Source organism: Rhinatrema bivittatum, chromosome 2 (genome assembly GCF_901001135.1).
Source record: "Rhinatrema bivittatum chromosome 2, aRhiBiv1.1, whole genome shotgun sequence".
Lineage (NCBI taxonomy): Eukaryota > Metazoa > Chordata > Amphibia > Gymnophiona > Rhinatrematidae > Rhinatrema > Rhinatrema bivittatum.
In genome coordinates this window covers 310,251,855-310,275,637 of record NC_042616.1, presented here as the reverse complement: position 1 = coordinate 310,275,637, position 23,783 = coordinate 310,251,855, and the positions used below count along the sequence as shown (strand labels likewise).

The following is a 23,783-nucleotide window of genomic DNA, read 5'->3' as shown; positions in this document are numbered from 1 at the left end:
CCCCTAGGGAGAAGGGAAGCACAAGTGGGGCACTGGAACACCGGGAGCCGCGACACACTGGTTGAGAACCGCTGCCCTATAAGACGATACCCGGCGTATAAGACGACCCCCGACTTTTAAGAAGATTTTCAGGGGTTAAAAAGTCGTCTTATACGCCGGAAAATACGGTAGTTTGTGGGTCTCTCTCCCCCACAAGTCCATGACAATCTCAGGGTGACTAGAAACCAAAGGTTCCCAGGTATGGAGAGTGAGGAATATATTTAATCTTTATTAGTTTTAATTAAAGGGTGTTATTTGATGGGTCTGCAGTTTTGAAATATTTTATTGGTGTTTGGGAAATTTTAAAAAATGTTTATTAGATGTTCTGTTTGTCACCTGTTTTAAAAATATGTATTCTTTTTATTAGTATGGCTTTACTGTTATGATTGTTTTATATTTCTTGATTTTATTGTTTAATGTTTTGTGAGGAATGGTAATGTTTCAGTTTTTCCACTGTTGCACTACATACGGTGTCTGTTTTGTTGCAGTTTCCTTTTCAGTTTTTGTCTGTAGGTTTCTATTTATGTTTCAAGGTCTCTTTTTATTCTGTATTTGGTGAAGATCGGTCTGCATTCTGCTAGTAAGTAGGGATCTATAGCTGCTTGGCTTGTTCTGTTTTCTAATAGCAGGTGTATTGGTGTTTTAGGGCCTGGTGTAATATTTGCGGTATTGCCTTTTTCGTAGGAAGGCAACACTGTTTACTGTTTGAAGGCTGACAGTTATATAGGATGTTTACTATATTGTAATTCAATTTACTTATGGCTGTCTAAGGGTCAAGCCCACACCCAAAATGTATTATAGTAGGCCAAATACCATATGACTTCCAAGTGTCTTTTTTGAAACAATTTTTGATTGGTACCTAAGTAGTGCAAGTAAATATATACATATATTTGTAAGTGATTTTTTCCTCAGAAGACTGTACTTTGATGTCCGTTTTCATGTAAGCTCTGTTATTAATGCATCATTTTTAATTGCATGTGGGAAGGGCTGGGGGAGAAGGAACAAGGCTGTAAGGATCACCTAGGGCACTACACACACATCCTCCACCTATCTCCCATCCTTCCCCAGCATCTCCTACCTCCCAGTGCACAGATGCTGGGCAAACATGGGAGATAGGTGGTAGGGTTCCTGAAAGTGTGGCTGGGTTGCCAGATTCCTATAAAGTCTGCGAGCTTGGCTGAAAGGTGTGCGACCATCCATAACGTTTGCCATCCCAATGATATGGAGGGAACAGGAAGATCATATAACTGACTTACTTCTGCATAACGAATGTGTCAGGATACTCATCAAAGAACATGAAGTTTGAGTACCCTAATCTTGCATCGGCAATGAGACTAGTGCCGCATGATGACAGTCTTCTTGTTCCAAAACCGCCAGCGGTGTGGACACTTGATGACGAGGATGAGGAGGTAGGCGATGATGGCGAGCCATCACAGATGGAAGCTGCAGCTGCTCCTGACTTTGTGCCATCAACATCCAGCAATCATTTAATATCTCAGTCAGAGCTGAACGATCTGGTCAAAGATTTGGCTTTATCAAAGAGTCAGGCAGAGCTGCTTGGGTCAAGGCTGCAAGGATGGAATCTTTTGTCATTTGATATGAAAATTTCAGTATTTTGCAGCCGTCATGAAGATTTGACAAAATATTTCAACCAAGTAGACAATCTGACTTTTTGCTGTGACATCAATGGATTGTTTTGTGCTCTCGGATGTGACCACGACCTAACAGAATGGTGACTGTTTATTGATTCATCAATCTTATGTTTGAAAGCTGTTTTGCTGCACAACAGCAATATCTACCCATCAATACCTGTCGGACATGCCGTTCATATGAAAGAAACGTATGAGAACATGCAGCTACTGCTGAACCACATTGAGTAGTCAAGATAAAACTGGAATTTGCGTGGTGATCTCAAGGTAGTTGCAATTCTACTGGGTCTGCAGCTTAGTTACACCAAGTATTGTTGCTTCTTTTGTGAGTGGGACAGTTGAGCAAGATATTCGCATTACGTCAGAAAAGTCTGGCCTCTCCGCAAGAAGTTGGTTTCAGGGCAGAAGAATGTTGCGCACGACCCATTGGTGGATCCAAGTAAGATATTTCTTTCACCTTTGCACATCAAACTTGGGCTGATGAAAAACTTCGTTAAGGCAATGAACAAGCAAAGTAAAGCAGTTGATTATTTGCGGCAAATGTTTCCACACATAAGTAACACCAGGATAAAAGAAGGTGTTTTCAATGCCCACAAATCCGAGCTGTGATGAAGGACAGCCACTTTGATGGCCTTCTGCAAGGTACAGAATGTGTTGCATGGACAGCCTTCAAGAATGTCGTTTGTAGCTTTCTAGGCAACTATAAGGCAGCAGATTATGTCAAACAGATTGAAAATCTGCTTCGGGCATACAAATTGATGAAGTGCAACATATCATTGAAGATACATTTTCTTCATTCCCACTTGGACTTCTTCCCAGACAACCTTGGTGCTGTGAGTGATGAACATGGTGAAAGGTTTCATCAAGACATTGTCAAAATGGAGAAACGATATCAAGGCAAGTGGAACACCTCCATGCTGGGTGACAGTGATTACAAATGAAAATCTGCGGCAAAACATTTTTAGTTTTGTTTTCTGGTGCCAACATTGCCATTATAGGTTATGCTGCTACAGACATGTAACAATGCTTAATGTATATCGCACTTTTCTGGCAAACGGTACGTGATATAGACATAATAAATGCATATTTGTGTTCAGCTTATTAAAATCTACTTGTTTCACCGAAGTTGTGGAGGAAACAAAGGGCCAGATTTTCAAAAGGTTACGCGCGTAAATTGTCTTAAAAAGGCCCGGTGATGAAAAGGGGCGGTCCGGGGGCAGGGCCAGAGACCTCGGACAGAGTGACCATTGCCGCTGTGTTGGAGGATCGCGTGCCTGGAGGCAGGCGCAAAAGGTAAAATAAAATATTTGGGGGGGTTAGAGTAGGGCTAGGGGGAGGAAAGGTTAGGGGAAGGGGTGGGAAGGTCAGGTTAGGGGGGAGGGAACGGGGGAAGGCAGTGCGTGCAAGGAGGTGCGCCGAGCCCTGATTTTATAACTTGTGCGTGCAAGTTATAAAATCAGGTGTACATGTACGTGCGCTGGGTAGCGTGCACACATGTCAGCCGTGCGCACCTTTTTAAAATCTACCCCAAAATGTTCCCAGAAATTTGTTTACCAGTGTTATCATACTAAATTAAGCAATTACAGAGAAAGTATAGATCAGGCTAAATGTAAATGGTACTCAGATCGGATCTCTGCTGCAGCTTCACACCCGCAAGAACTGTTTGACATTGTACAGACAGTATCAAAGGCTCCAGTTCAAAATCCTATAGTCCACTTGAAGGAATCATGTCAGAGGTTTGCAGTATTTTTTTCTCAAAAAATAGTAGACATAATTAAGTCATTGGAAGATTTGTCTCAAACAAATTCAGAATATTCACAAGATGTTTCAGTTTCTTGGACAGAATTTATCCCAGCGACAATTAGAAATGTCTGCTATATTACATAAACAAAAGGATAACTTCTGTAAATTAAATTCCTGCTCCTCCGCTATTATAAAAAGTCTGGACTTTGAGGTTACTGCCTTTATAACTAGATTGAAAAAGTCTAGTATAAGCACAAAGGATCCCTATTCGGAAGAAGTGAACTGAAAGCTGGATAGTAATGAGGGCTAGGGCATTGCACCAAGAATGAAACTGGGCAGACTAGATGCAGCCAATTGGTTCTTATCTGCTCTCATCTTTTGTTTCATTCCTATGGTCCCAGCAAATGATGAGCATGAGCACAGTCATAATATCATTGTAAAAGCTGTTCTAATTATTTTGAAAACAATATATCTAACTTGGCTTCAGCACTCCATTCCAGCCTGTGAGCCACGCTCACAGCTCTAGATGTGAACAGGATGAATTTTTTCTGTGATCCTCTGTCTCAGACCGAGAAACCTTTTTCTGTGTGTCTGCAGCATGGCATGCATTATGAACATTGTTTTGTAAATGAAGCTGTGTATGAAATTTTAAAAAAGATATATCATGATCTAGTTTTGACTTTTCTTCCTCTAGTGCCATTTTATAAACCTTGATTTCTCAATTAGAGTTCTGCACGCTAGTCTTAGACTTAACACAAAATTACTACACAGAAGTGTAGTTTACCAAATGTATGCAAAAAGAAAATAGGCAAAGACCACTTGCAAAAATTATAAGCAAATGTGTTATAGGATTGGAATTAAACAGTTTGCTAATCAGCATCAAATGCAGGTCCCAGACATATCTGGTCATACTTATATAACCCTTTCTTGTCTCCCCCCCCCCCCCCCACACACATATTTTTTTCCCCCTCTCTTATCCCCCTTCTCCACAGAGCATACCTGGATGGTAATGGGAATCCTGACCAACCCCGAGTGCTAGGTTCATCTTCTCTGAAATGATCCCTCAGCACCTCTGTTTTATAGCTGATGGAAAGCTGGCACAGTAGTAGTGGCTACTTTTTTTCTGTTTTCCCTTCCCCCCCAAGATCGAGTGCATTGCTTTTGTGATGTGGCTGACTCAAACTGGCCCTGATGGCTGGTAGATTCAAACTTAAGTCTGTGGAGCTGCAGCACTAGAGCCTCAATGTAGGGCTGGCTCACAAATACCGGGTTTGCCCTATTCCTAGAAAGTAGTGAATGACTATATAAAGAGGAACAGAACTGCAAGCCCCACCAAACAATGGTGGGGCTTGCAGTGATTGGATGAATAAACTAATGTACATAACAAAATTCCTATAGAAATAGTTACAATGGCTGTTTCATTGTTTTTGTATTAGCTTTTCTATTGCAGATTGACAGAATATCTAGAGGACTTTCACTTTTGGGGCTCAGTATACAGCCGACCTTCCTATAGCTGGTTTACTCGCACGCAGAGGTTGACGATGTGCCTAGTCTTACTTCTGGGATACATGGGCATGAACACTGTGCTTATTCACTGGAAAGAGGAAGAGGTGGGTCAACATGTACGGTGCCTATATAACTATCCTGTCCAGCCCTTGTGTTCAACAAAAGCTTTTCATTGAGAACATTTAGGCCATTTGCACAAAAATCTTTCCTTCTAAAAGATCACATTCTACCATCTCCTTCCATGGGAAATTAAGACACCGTCGTTTAGTGTCGTCTGGCATCATAGTATGCTGCAATTCTGGGAGCTTCCAGCATGGGTCTGGGCAGCCATGCTGGAAGCATAAGCTATCAGCATAACTATCCAACCCAGCGTGGCTTCCCAGAGCTATGCTCTAAGTGTTCGACATCTCAGTATACTGTGATCCTGGGCCATATATGGGGCAACTTTGCAGTAGTTGGGGGGGGGGGGAGAGAGAGAGTTGGTGAGGATGCATTATTTCTTTTAACTATTTCCTGGGGCACGGGGGCTGGAGTTGATATTTTCATTATTGCTTAAAATTGGATGGGTTGGGGTCCTTGGCCAGCAAGGGTTTTAGATATTTGTAGTGGAAGTTGAGAATCAGGCCAGGAGGCCTGCAGTAAGTTGTTGGGGTTTTTTTTTTTTTAATTATACAAGTGCCATTTAACAGGATATCTTTTGAACATATCTGGTTAAGTTAAGTGACAACTTTTATGGCTGGCTGATTAGGTTTAAAATTATCAGACTAAAGGAAGCCGATAAACTTAGATGAATATAGTCAGTGGAATGTTTATCCTGCTGAATATCTAGGACAAGTAACTAGGGTTACCAACTGGTTCCAGATTTTCAGAACAGGTTGATCCAGTCCTGGTTTTACTCTCCTGTATGCAGGTACTTATAGTCTTTCTTTTCTTAGGGAATGCAATAGGAAAATCAGAATAAGTCCTAACATGCAATAAGGTAAAAACAGGTATAGATCAACCAGTCCTAAAAAGCTGTCGCCAATTGGCAACCCTATGGACAACTTGTCCGTTTGTTGGCTTACTGTAAATGGTGGACTATTTGGTGATATATTGTATCATAGAACACACAGATACAAATTTGTAAAAGCAAATACTTGATTTATTAAATGTTGTAAAATATGGTAAAAATCTGCAAAGACAAATAGTATCACAGCAAATATTGTATAAATCAGCAAAGGCAAATACTATCACAGTAAATAAAAGATAAAGATTTATACAAAGATACCTTCCTCACAGTCTCTCTGTTGTAAGTCAACATATCTGTGTTTTTGACAAAATACTGTGAGAATAAACTATTTCAACTTGTTACTTATTAAGAAGACTAAAAAAAAAAAAGAGACAGCATGTAAAACTAGCATATTTAGAAAATCTTATGCTAAGCTCTTGTGCAATTAATATTGATCCACATTTAAATAATTTTTTAATGATTACTTTGTTCCACTATTATTCCCACCTGCCATATGACAGAGTTCTTCTGGTCCATGTTAACTAACTCCTTTTAGCTTTCCACATTTAGAGCCTGATTTTAAAAACATTTACTTGAGTAAAACTGGGTTTTACTCAAATAAGTGCACTTTACTTGAATAAATGGCTTTTGAAAATTGCTATGATAGTATAATACATTTACACATGTAACTCCTTTGAAACTTACCCCTTTACTGATTATGGATCTCTTACATATTGGTGACTATCATGGGAATGTTGTTAATTGGTGAGAGATACAAGTTGTATACTTAGCTGATAAATTTCTTTGATTCATCCTCCAGTGATATTTTCTGCTGGATTCTCTCTGTGATTGTGGATCTCATTTGAAATGCATACTGTAATTTTTGGGAATTTTATTTATTGTATGCACATTTATGTTTCTTTTTCAAATAAGTGCTTATTTGAATTATGAAAAAATTCTAATAGAAATAAAATAACATTTGCATGCACCTGGCCACTTATTGTGTGACTTTTTAGAGCAAATTTCTGTGCATAAGTTCGCTTTGAAAATCCTTGGTATGCATGGAGTTTTAAAATTACCCTCCCTATATTTTCTTTATGATATTCAAACAGAGCACAAATAGTGTGTGTGTGTCCTTCTGTTCAATCCATCCATAAATCTGCCTCACCATGTTTTAGATTTGTTGGAAGGAATTAAGCTTGGAACAAGTTGACTCTCATGCACACCCAGACAAAGCCATGACGCAGGATCCAAGGTGGAGAGATGCACAGAGAATGTCTTTGGCCTTCCACTGAACTCCCAAAGGGAGCACCCCTTGCCAATCTTGTTGTGTTATACAGTGGTTACTTTCCCTATTCCCAGATAGGATGCTTGATATCTCTTTAGCAGTATAAAGTGAATAAGGCATGGCCTCCCTTTATAGGGGTCCTAAATCTTTATGGTGAGCCCTATACTTTAGAAAAAGCTGTTTTCCAAAACCTTTGTGTTTGAATCCTCTCCTTCAAGATTTCTGTTTTAGAAACATCATTTGCTTGAGTCACCAGAAAATGTGCAGCCAAGAGTCATACATCCCGTGTTAAAAATAAATGTGTGTCAGAGGCCTTGCGTGTAGCAGAAAAATCAAGTATCTCCTCCTTTACTTGATTTTTAAGGATGGCCCCCATTGTAAGGGTTTGATACTTTAGCTTTTCATAGCTTTCATTTTAAATGGACATGCAAAAGATTTTTTTTTTTAACTGTAAGGATATAGCAAATCATTATGCATGCACTTACTTTTGGAAATCTTTACATTTTCTATCATCCCTGGGGTATTGAACATCATATTAATGTATTTCATTGGACAACCTGGGCTCTATTTCAACTGATCATGCTGCTAAGTCTTCTGTACATACCAGTGATGTAACCATAGGTGGGCCTGGGTAGACAGTTGCCCACCCAATTTGGACCCAGGCCCACCCAACCAGAAGACTCCTATTAGAGCAATGCCATTGCGGGATCCCATCCCCATGATGACGAAGAGGAGTGCCAGAGCTGCAAGGCCATTGTGGGATCCCATCCCCACGATGGCGAAGAGGAGACCTGGAGCTGCAAGGCTGCCACAGGATCTCATCCCCGAGATGGTGAAGAGGAGAGCCGGAGCTGCAAGGCCAGGCCTGGTGCAACCAGGTGTGCATGGCACACCTGGGGAGATGGTGGGCCAATGGCACCAGGAGAGGCCGAGGGTCGCCCGTAGAGCCTAACCAGCCGGCAGCCCGCGGCCTTGCCTGATGCTATACGGCCCATCGATCTTTCTGCTTCCGCTCCCTCCCCCCCAAGCAGGAAGATCGGCGGGCCATATGGCCCAAAGATAGCAGGAGGTCCTCGGGGCCGTGGTGGAGTTCATCTCACCATGGCCCGATGGTAACAGGAGACCATGATGTGTGTGAGCTTGTATGTATGTGTGAATGAGTGAGAGCCTGTGTGTGTCTGAGAGCCTGTTTGTGTGTGCATGTGTGTGTAACTTTGTGAGATTATGTGTGTGTGCGTCTGTATGAGAGCTTGTGCATGTGGTAGGTGAGAATGGGAGCTTAAATGTGTGTATGTGGGTGAGAATTGGTTCCTGGGTTTGTGTCTCTATGTGTATAAGAATGGGAGCCTGGGGAGGGGTGAGAGAGTGAGAGCTTATATGTGTGTGTATGTGTTTATGATAGAGCATGTAGAGCGAGAACTTCTGTGTGTGTAGAGAATGTGAGCTTGTGTGGGGGGAGAGAGTGTATGAGAGTGAGAGCTTGTGTGAGGAAGTTTGTGAGAGAAAGCATGTTTGTGAATATGAAGGAGGAAGGGAAGAAGATGGAAGGAGAAGAGAGACACTGAAAAGGAATTAGGAAATGAGCGACAAGGGAAAAATGGTAAAAAGAGACCAGGACCAACTGATTAGAAAAATACAAAGATCAGACAACAAAGGTAATATATATATATATTGAGATTTTAGCAATTTGAATATGCCATCTTTGGGAATGTGCATTTCTTATATTTTTGTATTTTGTTTTTTCTTCAGTATTCCACTGTTCAGAGTCTAGTTTCTCAGTCTTTCTATTTTGGTTTTATCTGCATGTTTCTGTTTCTAATTTGTAGTTTCTTATTTCTATATTAGACAAGGATGCATCTCTGTTTTGCCTGTGTGTGTGTGTGATTGAGGTGCAGTATTTCTGCTGGCATGTAGTTTCTCTGTAGGAGTAGTCCATCTTGTTCTGTTATTCCAGTAGGTGAGGTATTAATGTTCTAGGGCCTGGTGTAGTATTTGCATTGCTGCTTTTTCATAAGGTTACTGTTATTTGAATCCTGAGAGTCAGTGCTGTGACTGTATGGTATGGCAAGGTTCTAGATGTCTCTTTCTTTGCAGGAGTTTGTGTTGCTTCAAAAAATAGCAGTGAAGGGATATTTTTTGTTGAGGTGACACCAGAAGTTGAATTTTTTTTTTCATGTTAGTTGTAACGTGAATTGTCCTAACTCTGCTCTGCACCTGTTCTGATGAGTAATGCTATTTTATTGTAGTTATGATGATTTCTGGCTTTCTTCAAAGAAGATTCATGAAAGAATACATTAATTTTTGTTTTATTACACAATTGATTGGATCTGTTTGTTTTCTTTGCTGTTTTCATGATATACTATGCACTGCAATACATATAAAATAAACTAATACAGATTAATAAGGAATTTTCACTACTGGTAAGTGCTTGAAATAATGAGGTAAAATATTTAAAGTTTCATGCATGATGCATTATGGTTGTTGCAAATTACTTAGAAAGCCATTGCAGGGTGCAGTATATGGCATTATTTATCAATAAGAATACAACTAGTAGGTCTCAGACCTGCATGCCTAAAGCCCATCCATGTTAACCTTGTGCCCACCCAAAAAATCAATTCTGGCTACGCCACTAAACATACACTTTCTTTTTCATTCAAAAGCATTGTTAAATCTGCTCAAACATTCTTATTCTTATTATTCTTTTTTGTTTATTCTTTTTTTCAGTACACAGCTGAGCATGGACTTATCGATGTCTCCGCCGTGTCGATAGTAACTGGAATGCTCACTGCTCTCACCATCTTTCCAGTTGCTGCAATCCTTTCATTACTTTTCAGGCTCAGCGAGGTAAAAGGAATATCCCACTTGCTTTGCACAAAAAAAACCAAAAAACCAACATTTATTGTATTTCATTTCATTAATAAGCATCTGTTTGTTTGTTTTTTTTTAATTTCTGTTTTTTGCATCTCAGAAAAAGATGGCCAAGGATGCTGGTAAGAAGTTTTAATTATCTCTCCAAGATAATCTAAGATCCCCTTGGCTGCAGGTACTGTCTTGTGCTGAGGGCATCAGGTCTAATGTTTATTGGGGACAATTTTCAAATGTGAGCAGTTGCAAACTCTACATGTACTTTATCTTCATGAAAATTGCACTGGGAAAAATTACCTACAGAGATTTTGCACCAGTTTTTTTCTTAACGCAGGTTGCATCCCCCATTCCCGGAAAGGCCTCCATTCGGTGCAGGTAAACGTTGAAGGACAGCACCCATAATTTTAGCCATGTGGAGAGTGAGCAATTTTCAAAAGCCCTTGTCTCTGCATAAACGGCTTTTGAAAATAGTTTCATTCAATATTGTAACAAAGACCCATGCCAAAGAGTGAAAAAAAGGAATGCATTGCACGAGGGGGCAGGGAATTCAAGGATTGGGCTAGGACTTGCATTGAAATCAATGCAGTATACAAGCAAAGGTGGGACAGGGTGTGGAGTTCCAGGGTGATGGATACGAATAACCTGCTGTAGGCAGGGTTCCCTGCCAGCTCAGCTAAGCAAGCTGCTGCTTTCAGCTCAGCGCTAGAATCTCTGGTGTGCAGCTAGAAAGCTGCAGATTCACATCCCAAGAAAAATGAGCACTAGCACCACCAAGTACATGACAAGCTGGGAACCTGCAAAAAAGGCCATTTTCAAAAGTGCCCGCATCGTTGCAAAGCCTAGTGGTGCTTTCACCCGTGGGCTTTGTGCCAGTTCCCAAAAGGAAAAATCCACACCTACTTTCCCATTGAAAATTGGCCAAGAAAATTAAGCTGCAGAGATTTGCACTTGCTTTTCCTGCAGGGACTTTTTTCCCCTTCTAAGCAATGCATGTAGATGTGAAAATGTAATCTTCATGCATTATTTTACTTCTCTGACTTGAACACGTCCCCCGAACTGTCTACTCGTTATCCAGCTAAAAGCGCACACATTGTTTGACCCCACACATACTATTAGTAGGGCTGGGGAATTTTCCCTGGTTAAATCGGCATTTACCCAGATTAATGTCTTTTGAAAGTTACATATTAAAGGGTCGATTTTCAAAAACGAATGTGTGCGTCCATGTGCACCCAGTTCCCAGAGCGCACACATGGATGCCGGCTATTTTATAACATGCGGACATCGCCGTGCGCATATTTTAAAATATGATTCCCGCACGCATATGCGTGGCTGGTTTTAATATTGGCGCGCTCATGTGTGGGCAGGTGCCATTTAACGTGTGCAAGGAGGGGATTTTTAAAAAGTACGCGCAGCGATGTGAGTAGGCCTTTCCCAGTTCCCTCCCAGTTCTCTCCAATTAAGGAGCGGACTGGGAGGGAACTTCCCTATACTCCTTCTTACTGTGCCTCCCTTTTCCCCCTCTCTTCCCCAACCCCTAAAACCCCTTTCCCTACACTTTTTTTTTGTTATTTTGGAACTTGCTTCATCTGAATAGATGAAGTAAGTTCCGTGCACCGGCTGGCTGATAGCTCACACTTCCCTGGGCCACTGTCCCAGCCGTCCTCCGCTCCGTTCTCCCCCAAACCCTCCCCACCCAGACCATGCCCCTGACCCGCCCCTTTGATTGAGTCTGGCACTTCTGCACGTATTGGGAGATATGTGCGTGGCCGGGCCGCTTTTAAAATGTGCTCGGCGCGCACAAGGCCCAGCCACGCGTGTATCCCCCGGTTTTTATGCGTGCCTTGGTTTAAAAATTTGGGAGAAAAGTTCCAAACCTTACATATGTACATTACAGGTATAGCCTAAGAGACCAATTTTCAGCCAATGCTCAGCACCAAATCTAGGCAATCAAAATTTGCCTTCTTAAGTTTAAGTGACTTTACAGCCAGATCTAGACCCCCTAGGTAAAAATTCAATCTGGTGAATCAAATTTAGGGTGCCTAGATTTAGGTGCTCATATTTAGCTGAAAATGGCCTTGAAAATGGCACCCCAGCATCCTCCCATACCTTCCCTGACTGGAAAATGTAAAGCTAGGGGGGTGCCATCAGCCCCACAGCATCCCTCCATCCTTCCTGCAACCTCAAATTATAAAGCTTGGGGGTGCCATCGGGCCCCCCACCCCTCCCCGGCATCCCCTTTTCTTCCCATGACATCAAAATGTAAAGCTAGGGGGAGCCACCAGCCCCTTCTTCAGCATCCCCTGTCCCACCTATCTGAAGCCAAAATAGCAGTACCAAAAGCTCCCACCCCAATCTCCTTGTCCCAGATCCCAGGAACTCACCCAAAAGATGCTTATGTCTAGCTGGGAAGAGATAAGCATGTGTCCTCCTGGCTATGCTTAGGGATCTTTAGGTAAGTTCTGGAGAGTAGGGGGAGGAAGATCAGGGATAATATGTTCTGTAGCACTGCATTTAAATTAAAATGTGTGTATTCTCTTGACTTTAATTGTTTTATGTTTTTTATGCCTCATGTTTTACTGTAATTCGCTTAGCACAGTTATTATGCTATACATGTAATATAAATGTTTTTACATAAATAAATGAAATCAGTCCTTAAGGTACCTCATGGCAGGTTGCTAACCAGCACTCTGTGGTTTACAGCCACAAGTTAAAATAGTTTATTGGTTAAAAACAAGCAACTCCTGCTTCTTTAGCAAATCTGAACCAAAGTATCTTTGTTTGCCAGAATCCTCTCTTAGGTTTCCAGTCCTCGAGGGCCCCTAGCAGGTCAGGGTTTTCAGGTAACTCCCTAATGAATATGCATGAAATAGATTTGCATACAACGGAGGCAGTGTGTATGCAAATCTATGTCATGGATATCCTAATGCATGACATGCAGGGGTTCTTGAGGGACAGAATTGCCTATCCCTATTATAAGAGCCTGATTCTCTAAGATTATTCCCCATAGACATAGAATGGGAGAAAAATCTTCGAGAATGAGGTCCTAAGTGGTAAAAGGAAATAATTACAAAGTACTCTGGGACTTTGGGAACTGTATGGAGTTTCATAGGAGGAACTTAGATTTAAAGTCAAGAGAATACACGCATTTTAATTTAAATGCAGTGCTACAGAAGAAATTCTGCAGATTAGTAATTTGATCTCAAACGAAAGTGGGTATGAGATGATGGGAAATGGAAGAAACACAGGTAGAAGAGCTGACAAGAAGGAAAATGAGATTTGCTGGTCTTTTTTGGTAGCAAATTAGCTAATCAAGTACTAGAGGCAATGATGGATGGTAAAAGAGAGAAAGGAAAAAAGAGAGCAGCCTGCGGTGATGACATTAAAAAATGGTCAAGATCTGAGCAGAGACAGAACTGGTGCACCTCAAGTACCAACCTTCAGATTGAAGATGGCACTTAAAAATAATAATAATAATAATGACTGTGTCAGACACAGGCTGCACGGGTATCACTTTATAGTCCTCTAATTAGAACTGCTAGCTAGGCATGCCTTTAAAATTTTAAATCCTTGGTTACACTTTACTTCACCTGTCCCTGCCAGCACCACATTTTCTAAGGGAAACTGCACAGTGTTTTTCCCTTTGAAATTTAGCTCAGTGATCCCTGCGGAGTTTGAAAATTTTCCCCTCCTTGTTTGTAAACTTCGCTGAGACATTGGGATTATTCAGAGTCTGAGATTCAGCTGCTTTGGAAGTTATAGGGTGTGTGGGAGGGTGCTGTGCATGTACTTTTGGTTAAGCTGTAATATGTTGATACAAGCCGTTAAGCCCGTCACAACGGGCTACATTACGTTTTTGTTTTCGGTCCATTTTCGAACACAGCACCCTCCTACACTTTTTCTCCCTCATTCCCCCTTCCCCTCAGTCACTCACCCCCTTCCCACCCCTCAGTCTTACTCACTCTCTGTCTCCCACTGCCTCCCTCCCCTCACTCTCAGTCACTCCCCACCCTCTTTCAATCCCATCCCTCACTCTCATCCCCTCCAAACCCCTCTCAGCTCATCCACAACCCCTTCCCTCTTCCTCAGCCCTCCTCCACTCCCTCTTTTTCTCTGCTCCACAACTTCTTACCCTTTCCACTTACTCACATCCCCCCCTGGTCGTCTCCCCTCCCCCTCATTCTCAACCCCTTCCTCTCCTCCCCCTCAATCTTCCCTTTCCCTCTCCTCCCTTCCATTCCTTTCCTCCCAGCCACATTCCTTTCCTCCCCCTCCTTCCCCTTCCCCCACTTCCCCTCCCATTCCGTTCCTCCCCTCCTCCCCATTCCCTTTCCTCCCCCCACTTCCCCCCTCCCCATGTCCCGTTTCCTCCCCCCACTCTCTCTCACTCTCCTCTCTCGCACCTCCTCTGCCCCCCACTCTCTCTCACCTCCTCCTCCTTCCCTCCCCCACTCTTCACCTCCCCCCTCCTACTACTCTTCCATCACCGCCGCTCTCATCGCCGGGATACTTCTTCTCTCGCCGCCGCCGATACTTTTGCCTCGCCACCGATACTTCGCCTCGCCGCTGCCGCCGCCAATACTTCACCTCACCACCGCCATGTTTTTTAAGAGCTGACGCTCCTCTCTAACCGACGTGCTCGACCGCACATGCGCGGTAGAGCTGCTCTCTACTGCGCATTTGCGGGCCGTCGGTCAGAGCCCATTTATAAGGTAGATGTTGTTCTGTGTTTTTATTTTGTGTGTTCTGTTTTGTAATGTTATTTTATGTACAGTATTACATTTATGCATTTTATACCTCACTTAACACCAGACTGATTAAGGCTTTTCTCCCATTTTGTGTCTATGGGAAAAATTCTTAGTGAATCAGGTAATTAGAATGGATAGCACTGCAATTAGTGGGTTAAATGTCATTTTAATTAAATAAATAAAATAAAATAAAATGTACTGCAGGACATCAAGGCTCGTTGTCGGCTGAAGATCCCAGTTCTGAATCATACTCATCTTGGCAAAATTTCCAGCAGTGGGCCCATGATGCCTGGAAGAAGAAATATGAAGTATGTCATCTAAATCAAAGATTTTATATTTATAGGGTGTATTTACTGAGCTGTGGTATTTTGTACGTGCATTGAAAGTACAAGCTAAAAACAATAGTATATACGAGAGGGATATTGCACACAGTAACCCTTGTTACTGAAGCCATGAAGTAAGTTCAAGTATTCCAATATTGATTGGGTCAATATCTCATTGGAATATGCTAAAGAGGCTAAGTTTCTAGATGCCATAAATGACTGTTTCATTGTACAGTTGGTCCGAAAAAAACCAAATAAACACCCCAACCCTTCAGATTTAATTACTTACAATCTTCCACCCTCCCGACCCCCCCCAAAACTTGCCTAAAGTCCCTGGCTGTCCAGCGGGGGTCCCGGGAGCGATCTCCCGCTCTCGGGCCGTCAGCTTCCAGTAAACAAAATGGTGCCAGTGGCCCCTTTGCCCTCACCATGTGACAGGGGCTATTGGTGCCATTGGCCGGCCTCTGTCACATGGTAGAAGCAATGGACGGCCAGCACCATCTTAAAAAATGTGACAGGTCGTGCATTCCACGGGAAACTAGATCTAAAATAGATTCCCCTCTTGTCGATTTTAGGACCAACTGTAATATGAAACAGTCATTTATGGCATCTAGAAACTTAGCCTCTTTAGCATATCCCAATGAGATATTGACCCAATCAATATTGGATTAATTGAAATCTCCAATATTGTTGTGTTGCCAAATGTATTTGGTTTGTTTTTTTTCAGCAATCGTTTCACAGGCTGTTTCTTCATCTTGCAAGGCTGGTAGTATATACCTAATGCTATACTTTTACCCCTCTTATTTCTGTATAAATATATGCTATAATTTGATTGCTATTGTAATTATAGCTATTATAATAAAACAGTTTCCTTCAGTGACATTCCATTCTTTGGTTTTGTTATTCCTTAGTTTTAAGTGTTATTTCCACTCTTATTGTTAAGTCTGCTAACAAATTAGTAACAGTAAGATGAAGTAAACTTACCAGGGAAAAGCACCCATGGTAAGTTGCTACAAATACTGCAGTAATGACTAATTAGCTTATTACCTTGACATTTACCTATTTAGAGGTAGATTTTAAAAGCTGTGCGCACATGTGTGCACATAGACACATCAATTTTAAAACATGCACGTGTCACCACGTGCATGTTATAAAATGCGATATCCATGCGCACATGCGCGCCTGATTTGCAACTTATGCATGAAAGAGGGCATGATTTTTACAAAACCCGCGCGGCAAAGCGAACAGCCTTTCCCCAGTTTCCTAACCCCCTATCTATTCTGCCTCCCTTTTCCCCTCTCCCTCAAATCTTTTTAAAGATTAGTGAATTGTACGATATTGTAGGCCAGGCCCCCATCCCGATTTTAAGTTAAAAATGAGATTGGCCTGCTTCCCATCCACCTACAAGGATCCACCATACCCCTGACCCTCCCCATCTTTGCTGATACCTTTTTTATCCCAGCTGGAAGTGAGGGACAGTCTGTCCCCTCCTGGCACCTCCAATGCTGCTCTGGCAGATGCAGCGCTGAAATGGTAAATTTGAATGTAAGCTTATGCTTCCAATGTTGCCTCTGTCAGAGCAGTGATGGAAGTGCCGGGAGCGGGGCAGAGGATCCCTCGCTCCCAGCTGGGATAAAAAAAGGTATTGGCAGGGATGGGGAGGGTCGGGGGATGGGAGACAGGCACAACAATCCTTCCTTGTGGGTGGGGGGGAGGGGGGAAGGGAGGAGGCAGGCAAATCTAGTTTTTTATGTAAAATCAGGATGGGAACAGGCCTAAAATAACAGGCAATTTGCTAATCTTTAATAAAGTTCCGGGATTAGGATACATGATCAAGTATTATATTTGGAGGGGAAGGGAGGCGATTAGGCTGCTTATCTTATTCTCTGGAATTTGTTCTCTGGAATTTGTTGCCAGAGGATGTGGTTAGTGCAGTTAGTGTAGCTGGATTCAAAAAAGGTTTGGATAAGTTCTTGGAGGAGAAGTCCATTAATGGCTATTAATCAATTTTACTTAGGGAATAGCCACTGCTATTAATTGCATCAGTAGCATGGGATCTTCTTAGTGTTTGGGTAATTGCCAGGTTCTTGTGGCCTGGTTTTGGCCTCTGTTGGAAACAGGATGCTGGACTTGATGGACCCTTGGTCTGACCCAGCATGGCAATTTCTTATGTTCTTATGTTCTTATGTTGTTGATTACAGCGCTACTTAGCCAGATATCTTATAAAGATATCTGGTTAAGTAGCACATTATCCAGCCATACAAGGCTGGATAACTTTAGACTTGCTCAGAAACAGCTTTAAAGTTTTATCTAGCTAATCTAGTTGGATATCCCCAATATTCGGCTAGGCTAGCTGGATAACTCAGCCCCTCCATGGAATGCCCCTGAAACGCCTCTTTTTTTATCGGCTAAATTATCCGGCTATAATTTAGGTTGATAAGTGGCAGAATATGCCCCATTTGCCATTTTGATGAATACATTTTGAGTTGTCCATCTAAATGGGTTTTGAATATTGACCTCAAAATTGCTAATCTATTACTAGTAATATTGAACCTTTCATTAAACACAGCCATGATTCCTGAAGACTAGAAGGTGGCCAATATGATGTTTATTTATTTATTTAAAAACTTTTCTATACCGTCGTATAGTAGAGCACCATCACAACGGTTTACAGTTAGGCACAAATATGTGGTTTCTAATTTATCCAAAGGATGCCATTAATATTATATGGTTACATGGTTCGATAATATATTCTAAATGGGAATGGGTGTGGTTACCATTTATTATTAACTGTCTTTATAATTTAATACTTAAATTGTGAGAAAATAATAAAAGTAAGCAATACTGCTTTTTCTTGGTGATTTCCTGCTTTGTGTATGTGTTATTCCGTTGCCTCACTGTGAAATGCTTTTTTGAAGAGCCATGTTTTTAAGCCTTTTTTGAAGAGTTTTATTTCTTTCATTAGTCTTAATTCTAGTGGCAATGTGTTCCATAATAAAGGTCCTGCCAAAGATAGTGCTCTCTCTCTAACTTGGGTCAACTTTGCTGTTTTGACTGAGGGTATGGTTAGTAGAGCTTTATTGGCTGATCTGAGATTTCTTTGATGGACATGTAGTCGTAATGCGGTGTTTAGCCAGTCCGAGATTTCGTCGTTTATTAGCTTATGAACTGTGCATAGTGCTTTAAATTGAATTCAATGCTCTATTGGGAGCCAGTGTAAATCTGCAAGTGTTTGGGTGATATGACCTCTTCTGCCTTTACCAGTAAGTATTCTGGCAGCCGAGTTCTGTAGTATTTGCAGTGGCCTGATAGTGGTGTATGGTAATCCTAGGAAAAGTGTGTTGCAGTAGTCCATGCTGGCAAATATTAACGCTTGTAGTACTGTACGAAAGTGTTCCTGATTTAATAAGGGTTTTAGTCTTCTAAGGACCATTAGTTTGGCGTAGCCTTCTCTTGTTTTTATTGATATGTGTTGCTTAAGGCTCAGTTCCGTGTCTATAATTACTCCTAGGTTTTTCTAGCTTTATCAGTTAGGTCTACTGATTTGTCATTTTTAAGTCGAATGGGATTTTGAATTCTTTCGATGTTTTTTCGTTCAAGATGTATAAATTCTGTTTTTTCAATGTTGATTACTAGTTCCATTTGGTTTAATTTGTTGTTGATTTTTAAAATGGGCTCCAGGGATGATCTGGGAAACTATAGACCAATAAGCCTGATGTTGTTGTCGGGCAAAATGGAAGCCATTCTTAAAAACAAAATTACTGCCCATATAGATAGACATGGCTTAATGGGGAAGAGCCAACATGGTTTTAGCAAAGGAAGTCTTGTTTTACCAATCTTATAGATTTGTTTTCAGGTATAAACAAACAAGCATATAACGGTAAGCTGGCTGATAGAGTATATTTGGACTTTCAGAAGACATTTGACAAAGACCCTAGTGAGAAACTCTTCAGGAAATTAAAAAGCCGTGGGATAGAAGGTAATGTCATATTGTGAATTGGCAACTGGTTAAAAGGAAACAGTGGGTAGGACTAAATGTTCAGATTTCCTGTTACGCGTGCTGTCCGCGGCAGACCCGTGGCGCGGCCCTCTCACCTTTCTATCCAGCCTCTGGTTCCTCCTCGCTAGCGGAGGTAGGCCGCCAGCTCTGACCTTGGGCCGCCTTTAGTGCATCCAGCTCCACCACAGTTCCCAGTGACTCAGCTCAAGATGCCATTGCTCATCGGGTCTCTCTGCGTGGACCCTCCCTAGGTGCATGTGCGCGCTTCACTGATCCTTTTGAAGGGCCCGCAGAGAGATGATGACGTCAAACTCTTGGGTATTTAAGCTCAGGCCTCGCTCCAAAGTGTGGCCTTTGCAACAGGTCTCCTCACTACTAGAGTACTCATTGCTGATAGAGAATCGTCTTTACGCTTTGTTCCTGACCCTTGATGTTCCCGGTTCCTGTTCTCCTCGTTCCTGTCCTGTCTATGTTTTGGATTGACTGCACAGATATCGACTTTGCTTTGCCTGACCATGCTTCAGCCTATCTCCAGACCCAGACCTCCACTATACCTGACCACGCTTCTGCCTATCTGCAGACCCAGACCTCTGCTACTCCTGACTACGCTACTGCCTATCTCCAGACCCAGATCTCTGTTATGCCTGTCTACGCTACAGCCTATCTCGACTTTGATCATTGCTTTGATTGACTCTCGCTATTGACTTCTCCATGATCAGATCTCAGCATTGCTTGCCACAACCTCCGCTTTACCGCTGGCCCTGATCCAAGCCTTTGACACCTCTCCTAGCCTACTCCCTGGACGTGGAACTATTAGGTTCTGGCCTACCTTTGCTTGAGTGCCCTCAGCCAATCTCAGTTCCATTGGCGCCCGAGTTCCAGTACCTTACCCAGTCCAGAGTAGGACTATGCCACCTATTGTCTGCTATCTCTGGGTTGAACCAACCACTCTTGCTAACCAACTTCGAGGCCCACCTAAGTCCTGCTGGCCCCGGCATCCAAAGGCTCAACCCACGGGGATCAAGGGCTGGTGTAGGTGAAGCTCCAGCGGCCTATGCCTATCAACACACTCCACCTGCAGATGGTGGGGATCCGTAGGTCCCTACCTACGGATTGTGTCAAGCCCACCTCAGGCCAAGGGTCCACCTCTGACGCAACATTTCCAAATGGAGAAAATTCATTAGTGGAGTACTATAGGGATTGGTACTATGACCTGTGCTGTTTAACACATAAATGATCTTGAAAAATGAGGTGATCAAATTTGCAGATGACACTAAATTAGCCAAACTTGTTAAAACACCAGTGGAATGTGAGGTACTGCAAAGAGATCTTGTGAGACTAAGAGGCTGGGCACCTAAATGACAGATGAAATTGAATGTGGAAAAGTGCAAAGTGATGCACATAGGGAAAAATAACCCCAACAACCTATACACAGTGCTGGCTTCTGTATTGGGAGTCCACCAGCCAGGAGAAGGATCTTGGAGTTCTTGTGGATGTAACACCATAACACCATGGGAGCAGCCCTTGGCTTATGGAGTACAGAGCAGTCTGAACTCGAGATTTCTTCACAAAAAATCCTTTATTATTTATACAACAAAAGAAGAAAAAGACCTGCATACCTCAGCAGCTTTTTAAAGAAAATTCACAGTAGTCAAACATTAGCAGTTCTGGCGTATTCTCTGCTTGCTTTTTTCTTTCTGTGGCCTTCCTGTTCCCTCCTGGGCCTACTCATTAAATCCCCACCTGAGGGAAATGCCCCAGGAACAGGATTCCCTTCTGGGCTGTGCCTTAGGGTGGACCAGGCTAAATGCCTGGCCCTGATCTTTTAAGGGGGTCATGAAATACACTTCTTTACAGTGGTCAATAAGTTGAAATCTTTGAAGACAGGGCCTGTGAGTGCATGCCAGCTGACAGGCCCAATCCTGATTTTATTTCTAACTGCCAGTACCCATCACTCCCTGGACCAGATAGATGAGGTGAAGAGGATAGAGTTCAGATCTGAGGATTGTTGGGGAAAGGGGTGAAAATGAATTTGGAGGGATCACTGGCTTGTTCCCAATGTCTGCCTCCCCATCCCCCCAACCCCCAACCTGGGTTCATGGGAGTTCATCTGTTCTCGATTTTTACTATTACTAGCATCGGTAACATGGAATAGACTTAGTTTTTGGGTACTTGCCAGGTTCTTATGGCCTGGATTGGCCACTGTTGGAAACAGGATGCTGGGCTTGATGGACCCTTGGTCTGACCCAGTATGGCATGTTCTTATGTTCTTACCTGTCGACTAGCTTGTAAGCTCCACGGAGCAGGGACTGTCTCTTCTATATGTCTGTGCAGCTCTGCATGCACCTTGTAGCTTTATATAAATGCTCAGTAGTAGTAAGACAGAAATGTAACAATAAGGAATATTGTTGATCAGGAATTCTGTATGCTTTGTTCTTTTCCCAGCGGGATTCCTTTACTCCTACATTTCACTCTAGGAATTTCAGTGAAAGAAGCAAGAAGGGAAGTCCCTGTTCCTGTGATGGCAGCTCCAGTGGGTTTGAGGATGGCAGCTCCCAGGACAATAAACCTGTTCAAAAGGACTGCAAACACAGCACTAACGATGTCCGTTCCGACTACTCCTCAGGTAGCTAAATTACTAATCACACATCCATTCATGAATAAGCACATGGGGAAGAAAAATATATTTAGTCTGGAATTTCTAGCAGTTTCCTTGCTTAAAAAAAAATCAGTAATGTATTTTGTATCTTTTTCTTTTTTTCTTTTAAATTTAGCAAGTTTAGAATTGCCTGACAATTTCCCAGAGCATTTTTTAGGACTCTGAGACCTGGATGTGTGTGTGTTATTGAAGCCCCAGGTGTGTGACTGTCTTGCAGTCACTCTATGGATGTGAAGGAATGGGGGTAGGTAGGGGTGGCGATGGGTGACTCACTGGGGAGAGGGTGTGGTGGCATGGGACTCAGTAGAATGGCAGGGACGGTGTGGGTGGTTTATGCAGTAGTATGTGTGTGTGGGTAATGGTGTGGGTAGATTTCCAGTTCATCAAGAGTTCATTATGCATTTTAAATCCCCCAGTTCAGGTGTTTGCAAGCTAGTTTGTGCACAGAAAACTAAAACCAGTGTTATGTCTGACTCTTCTCTTATCTAGATCACAGCAGCCTGTTTGAACAACCAATTTTCCATGGTCACAAAGTGCTACCTCCATGGTGTAGTTATCTCGCCTGGGTATTCTGTGGCTTGATCGCTTTGGCCTGTATCGCAGTAACGACACTGCTGGGACTGAGGTAAGAAATTCCGTGGACGCCATGCCAAAAGCAAGAGAGCCAGTTTCCTAATTTTACGGAAAGACTAGGTCTCTGTCTGTTCCCATGCCTGTGGCTGAGAATAAAGGACTAATATCACTATGGTATTTGTTTGAACTTCACTAACTTCCTGAAATACAGGGATAATAACTTTCTTTTTCATTATGAGCTGTTGTATTCCAGCCACAGTGTGTATCCCATGCTAGTATGAATTCTATTATCATTCTTGTCTTCACCACCTCTTTCTAGAAATTATTCCAAGCATCCACACTTTCCATGACAAAATATTTCCTGGTTCTGGGTCATTCCCCTTGGAATTTCATATCATGACCCCCTAGTTCTACAGCTTCCTTTCCATTGGAAAAGGTTATATTTTTGTGTATCATTAATACCGTTCAAGTATTTGAAAGTTTGTATTATATCTCTGTGGTACCATGAGCAGTCTTGGGCTAGCCATAGATCAGACTCAGGTTGGACTCTGGCTGTTCTCTCATAAACTTCTTCATTAATGACAGGAAAACAAAACAGTTCAGCCTACCTTCTCAGTTCACAAAATAAAGACAACAATATAACTCACGGTTCAGCAGTATTAACTTTCCCTAGGCTTCCTTCTCTTCTTTGGGGCTTCCGTGTTCTCTCTGGGCCTAACTTTTTATCTCCTTCTAAGGAGAATGTCCTCAGAGCGGAACTCCCTTTCTGTCTGGCTTAAGGTGGATCAGGTAAAATGCCTGGTTCTAGGTTTCTAAGAAGAGTCTAATATGCACTCCTTTAATACCTTCCCCCTCAGCTTAACCTTGTCATGTTTTGCATCTTCTACTACACAGGTTAACTCCCAGGAAAATAAATCATTCTTTCATATTCTTTTCCTACCCAAAACTAGGATTGACCATTTCTCTTCATTACGGAGAGTATGATTGGTATGTGGTCCTCTAGGCCAGGGATGGGCAATTCCGGTCCTCGAGGGCTGCAAACCAGTCGGGTTTTCAGGATATCCTTAATGAATATGCATGAGAGAGACCTGCATACACACTGCCTCAGTTGTATGCAAATCTATTTCATGCATATTTATTAGGGGTATCCTGAAAACCCGACTGGTTTGCAGCCCTTGAGGACCGGACTTGCCCACCCCTGCTCTAGGCTAAAGTGTTCCTTCCCCTCTCCCATCTGTATATGCCTCCGGTCCAACTCAAGGGAACTACTTTTGAGTGGGGCTTGCTTCTGTTTTCCAGGGTTAGCCTCCCCCATCTATTTAGGGGAACAAGCTAAGGGTTCTTGGAATGCCCCCAGTTTCCTCTGATATATGTCACCATGCAAAGTTAGAACAGAAAAATCTCT

General features: G+C 42.4%; 1 protein-coding gene across 1 annotated transcript in view; it reads left to right on the top strand.

Moving 5' to 3' along the window:
* Positions 1–23,783, top strand: part of PKD1L1 (polycystin 1 like 1, transient receptor potential channel interacting) — a 446,216-nt gene that overhangs the window by 312,890 nt on the left and 109,543 nt on the right. The window contains exons 46-51 of the mRNA XM_029587088.1: positions 4,868–5,041; positions 9,938–10,057; positions 10,182–10,203; positions 15,028–15,131; positions 21,592–21,772; positions 22,295–22,430. Coding sequence (XP_029442948.1) covers positions 4,868–5,041; positions 9,938–10,057; positions 10,182–10,203; positions 15,028–15,131; positions 21,592–21,772; positions 22,295–22,430 — 737 coding nt within the window. The remainder of the gene's footprint in view (positions 1–4,867; positions 5,042–9,937; positions 10,058–10,181; positions 10,204–15,027; positions 15,132–21,591; positions 21,773–22,294; positions 22,431–23,783) is intronic.